The 5827-nt window shown below is 33.2% G+C and overlaps 1 protein-coding gene across 1 annotated transcript; it reads right to left on the bottom strand.

The window, feature by feature from the left end:
* Nucleotides 1–1630: 1630 nt before the first annotated feature.
* On the bottom strand, nucleotides 1631–5824 carry LOC130507472 (GRR1-like protein 1). The gene is made up of 3 exons (XM_057002181.1): nucleotides 5700–5824; nucleotides 3181–3673; nucleotides 1631–2613 (listed from the first exon to the last, which is right to left on the bottom strand). Exons 1-3 carry the CDS (start codon nucleotides 5822–5824, stop codon nucleotides 1804–1806), a joined length of 1428 nt encoding a protein of 475 aa, XP_056858161.1. The 3' UTR covers nucleotides 1631–1803.
* Between the last annotated feature and the right edge of the window lie 3 nt (nucleotides 5825–5827).

A 5827-nucleotide genomic window follows, 5' to 3' on the forward strand; every position in this document is an offset into this window, starting at 1 on the left:
ACCTATTATCGTGAAACCTCCAAATCATCTTCTTCCACTCTAAATCCCTAAATGATTTTATAAATATTAAAACTTGTAAATAGCTTATTAGTTATTTGAAATTTTGTGAGTATAAATAACTAAATGATTTTTAATTATATTTTTTAACTAATAATAATACAAAATGATTTTAAATTATGATTTTTAAAAATATAATCTTTTAGTATTATTAAAAATTATAATAAACAATTATAGTTAATAATAACTTGTCTGATTTATAATAATAATTAATTATAATTTTTAATTAATAGTATACCAAATGATTGTTAATTATAATTTTAATTACTAGATGATTTTTAATTACTAATAAAACAAAATGATTTTTATTATAAGTAGTATTTTTAATAATACTTGTAAATAAAACTTAATATTATAGTTAAGTTAATAATTATTATAAGTTTAATATTTTTAGTAATGTTCACAAATTTTTGAATAGTTATTAATTTATTTACAATTTTTAATATTTATAAAATTAATTAGGGATTTAGGGTTGAATAAGATGATTTGGAGGTTTCACAATACTAACTATTACTAGTCAATCATGTTAAAAAATATTTAAGTGGTCTAGTGGTTTGAGCCTTACATGTGTGTGTCTATTGTCACGGGTTCGATTCCACTCAAATGCATATTTTTAAAAGATTTTTAAACGACGTCGTTTTGGACTTAACGGAGATTAGAGACGACATTTAACTCTGTTTAATCATTCTGTTATCCGAGTTAACGTCGTGCTTAATTTGGTTTAGTCAAACTAAATTGATGTTTAAAATGGCTAGTCAAATTAAATTGATGCTTTAAATGGTCCAAGAGAAAGTTCAGGCTTTTTTTCAACCAAATTTGAAAGTTCGTGATTTAAAAGACAATTTTCCCAATTTCTGCGTCCTTTTTTAAAATCTTACCAAAACCAGTTATATTTACTCAAACTCTCTTTGAATCCCACCATATCTAAAATCCATCAAACCATTCTCAAATCATTAATTCAATACACCCCTCTAAGTTTTGGGGTCTCCAAAAAGTCCAGAGACTCCAGTCGCCGCCGATTACAATTAGGATTCATAATTTTCTTTTTCCCCCTTTCTCGAAACAATTATTTTAAGTATTGTTGTAGCTTGAAGAACTTTTACCAAAGAGATGGACAGGAGGAGACTGATGATACAAGGAATAACTCAAGGAGGAAGAACATGAAGAGATTAGGAGGCGGTGGTCTTTCTCTCCAAACAGTCACTACAACCCTGCTTTTATCAGTAAGAAACTCATTAAGAAGGATTAGGAAGAACGTTAGTTTTAGGATGATCATATGATTGCTACAGTGTGTGCATGTAGCATGTGCCATGTGTATTATGTAGTATGTAACGGTGATTAGAAGAAAGTTGAGGATATATAATTAATGACTTACTATGTTTATTGTGTTGAAGATAACTATCTAGTGTTCCTTATGAGACTCAGATTTGGTGCGATAACGATCGAACCAGAACCTCATGTTCAAGACAACCTTGCTTTCATGTTTTGAGGTAAAACATTTGTAGTTTTTGAATCGGCTTTGCAGGTAGGTAGGTATCAGCGCATTGGTGTTTGTTGTGTTCTTTTCATAAACTGATGAATATATATCTTATTGAGAAATTTTTATTCCAAACCTTAAGTACAAAGACACGAGATTTGCTTAACATATTACAAAGTTATTGAAATGCTTATATTGCTCTGATGATTCCAACATTTTAGTTGAGACAACAAACATAAATAGAAGGTGAAACTTCTGAAACATCAACTTTACTCTATGGCTAGATGTGAAACTCCAATCTCTGGATTCTTGTGTTTTGTCCACACAAACTCAGGCATGTCCATTCTCGGTCCTGCGACTGTTCTGTAAATGTATATCTTCTCAACTGGTGAGCTGTCAGGTCTCGTCTCTGGAGAATGTTCATCAATGACTTCAACATTTAGCTTTGGCATTTTCTCACTCAGGAGCTTGCAAGCACCGAAACTAACACCGCAAGACGACATCCAAAGGGACCGCATGGTTTCTAGCTTCGCAGCGTTTTCAAGCAGAGCAGTGTCTCCAAAAGGGCAATCCCTTATCTCTAGCTTGTTTAAACTCTCACATCCAGACAGCAAATGATGAAGCATCAAGTCACTGTCTCCAGCAAACGCTATTGATAGCATCTTAAGCTTCTTGCCATGTCTCCCAATGTGTTCAAAGGCCTTGTCAGTGAGGAGACCAGAGACGGAGAGACGTTGAAGGTCCTTGCAGCTCTCAACTATCGCTTTGAATCCTTCGTCGAGTGGCTGATGTGTTTCGTGATCAGAAGCAAATGGCTCTATCACACAGAGGCGGAAGCATTTGAGATTTGGACGGTTTTTTGCTATGGTAACCAAAGCTGCGTTCGTAAACTGGGCGCAGAAGTAGAGAACAGATTCAAGATTTGGACAGGCTTCAGACACATAGACCAGACCTTGTTCAGTCAAAGCTACATTTGTTTCATCGACATCAGCTCCAGATGGAAACACCCTTAGTTCTCGCAGCTCCTTACAAGACGAGGCAACAACTTCAAGACCTTTGTCCTCTATCAAGTCCATTACCTGTGAGGAAACATCTCATTTAGTAGTAAGAAACCAACATAGTAAATAGGCATGGCATGTTTATCCGGAACCGAAGAACCAAATGGAAAACCATTCCGAACCGATCTTATATCTCTAGAAAAAAAAAACCGAAAAAAAACAGAACCAAAAACCCAATATCCAGAACCGACGAACCAAACTGAAAACCATTCCGAACGGATCTTATATCTCTAGAACCAAAAAACAGAACTGAAAAAAAACAGAACCTGAAAACCAAATATCCAGAACCGAAGAACCAAACTGAAAACCATTCCGAACCGATCTTATATCTCTAGAACAAAAAAAACAGAACCAAAAACCAAATATCCAGAACCGAAGAACCAAACTGAAAACCATTCCAAATGGATCTATATCTCTAGAACCAAGAAAAACAGAACCGAAAACCAAATAGATACCCGAACTTATGTAATATAGTTCATATACTTATCAATTTTAACTATATTTAATTATAAAATAATCAAATAATTTAAAATATGATTTAGAGATTCCAAGAAAAAAAAATGAATTACAGGAATGCATGATACTTACCCATAGCTTCTGCAAGTTGGAACATCGACTAAGAAGCTCGACAAGATCAGGCATTTGGACAGTAGCATAGCTCAAGTTCAACGAGGTAAGACCAGGACAAACAGAGTAAAGAAGTGGAATATACTCAGGGAGGACATCCCAAAGACCAGACAAGCTCTTAAGCTCCTTCAACTCTGTAAAAACTTGTGCTAACTTTGAAACCGCTTCTTGATCCAGCTTATCTGAGAAAGAACCTGTGCCAAGCTCAACCAGCTGTGGAGCTAGACAAAGCAAGCTCCCGAGAGCGTGTAGACTCACAGCTCGGTTCAGCTTGAGAGACTTGAGGTTTGGAGACCTGCTCACCAGACGCTCCAAGTCTGAGAGTTTAACCTCTGAGTCTAAACAAGAGAAGTCAAGAGAGACTAGAGAAGTCAAAGTCTCTGGGAAGTAGCTAAGCCAGTCTCCTCCAAGATCTTCAACTATGCACTCTCGCAGTTCCAGCTCTGTCAGGTTCCTGTTTTTTTTTTAAATTCAGACAAGAAGAAACCAAAAGTTGTTAGTTATGAAACTTGTAACAACCCGAATTGAAATTGGACGAATCATCAAATGTTCAAGCCGTTCCTATATTTATATATCTAAAATAATTGAACTGAAAAACNAAANATATATATATATATATAGGGAAATATGGCCTCATATCCATTGTAGGATTTATATTGATTGTATACCCATAACAAAGAAAGTGCTATGATATTTGTGTATTAATGGCTGTATTAGCCTTGGCAATCACACATTTAGGTGTAACCAATTTTTTTTCTTTTTCTTTTCTTCTTACAAAGATGTCTTCTCCATCAACTTCTAATTGCTTTAAATTTCTATTAAAATAATTATTGAATTTTGTATTTTATATAATAAAAACATAGATTTTTTTCTAAACTTAATATTTTTTGAAACTTTCAAAACAAACATATTTTGAAACTTTCAAAACAAACAAACGTCAAAAGAAACATACATCATATATTCCATACTATTTTGAATTACAGTAAAATACGATATATTTTTTTTATTTTCTTTTGCAATTTGTATTTCCTATTATGCCTCCTGATTCTTCTTACTCACTATTTGATCAGTTACACTGTTTTGATCTCCAACAATGTCGTCACTCATCATCTCTCTCTAAGAAAATTTTAGAAAATTTCATATATACAAAGTTTGTGGGTGTGTCGAGTATTCCATACCATAACATGTATAGCATAGTCACATAATGGATAAAAGTTTGGGTTTAGTTTTTAGGATTAGAGTTTGGGTTTAGGGTATATAGTTTGAGTATATGGTTTGGGTTTAAAGTTTTGATTTAGGATTTAGGGTATATTGTTTGGGTTTAGGGTTTAGGGTTTAGGGTACATGGTTCCAAACCAAACATATATTTTGAAACTTTCAAAACAAACTTTCAAAACAAACATGCGTCATATGTTCCATACTATTTTAAATTACAGTATAGTACAATACATTTCTTTTTCTTTTCTTTTGGAATTTGTATCTCCTTCTCTGCCTCTTGATTCTTCTTACTCATTACTTGATCAGTTACACTGTTTTGTTCTCCAACACCGTCGCCACTCATCATTTCTCTCTAAGGAAATTTTGGAGAATTTTATACATACAAAGTTTATGGATGTGTTGAGTATTCTATACCATAACATGTATAGCATAGTCACGTAATAGATAAGAGTTTGAGTTTAGGGTTTAGGAATAGGGTTTAGGAATAGGGTTTGGGTTTAGGGTATATAGTTTGGGTATATGGTTTGGGTTTAGGGTTTGGGGTTTTGGTGTAGGGTATATGGTTTGGGTATATAGTTTGGGTTTAGGTTTGGGTTTAGGGTATATTGTTTGGGTTTGGTTTGGGTGTAGGGTGTAGGGTATATGGTGTGGATTTAGGGTATATAGTTTGGGTATATGGTTTGGGTTTATGGTATATGGTTTGGGTTAGGGTTTGGGTTTAGGGTATATTGTTTTGGTTTGGTTTGGGTTTACGGTTTAGAGTATATGGCTTGGATTTAGGGTATATAGTTTGGGTATATAGTTTAAGTTTAGGGTATAGTGTATTCTCTACAAACCTTTCATCTTTTTCAACCTTTTTATTTTCTTCATGCTCTTCATGATAGTTGTTGTTATAAAATAATTTTTCTGTACTATATATTGGACAAATATAGTATAGTATGATATCGAGTATATGTTAATTATTTCTCACGCACTGAAAAAGAGATCGTTGTCTAGTTTGGTACCAAATTGACACAGCTTTTCATGTATGGCTATATTCTTCATATATGGTGCTACTATGAATATTAATCAAAATCACTCATATATATATATATATATTTAAATTTTTTATTAAAAATATTAAAAATACTTAAAATATTTAAAAAATATTAAAATATACCGGAATTAAGCAAAATTATTCTAAAATATCTAAATATTTTTATTAAATAATCTGAATTATCCAAAATAAAGAATAGAGGTTATTTGTGTGTTTTGAACCGAACCTGCAAGCTACTGCAATGGCTGCAAGACCATCAGTAGAGAAACCTTCACAAGAAGTCAACACAAGAACCTTAAAGTCCTTGAAAGAAGCAGCGATCTTCTCCAAGCATTCATCAGTCACAACCATCCT

This window comes from Raphanus sativus, unplaced genomic scaffold (assembly GCF_000801105.2).
Source record: "Raphanus sativus cultivar WK10039 unplaced genomic scaffold, ASM80110v3 Scaffold4575, whole genome shotgun sequence".
NCBI classification, from domain to species: Eukaryota; Viridiplantae; Streptophyta; class Magnoliopsida; order Brassicales; family Brassicaceae; genus Raphanus; species Raphanus sativus.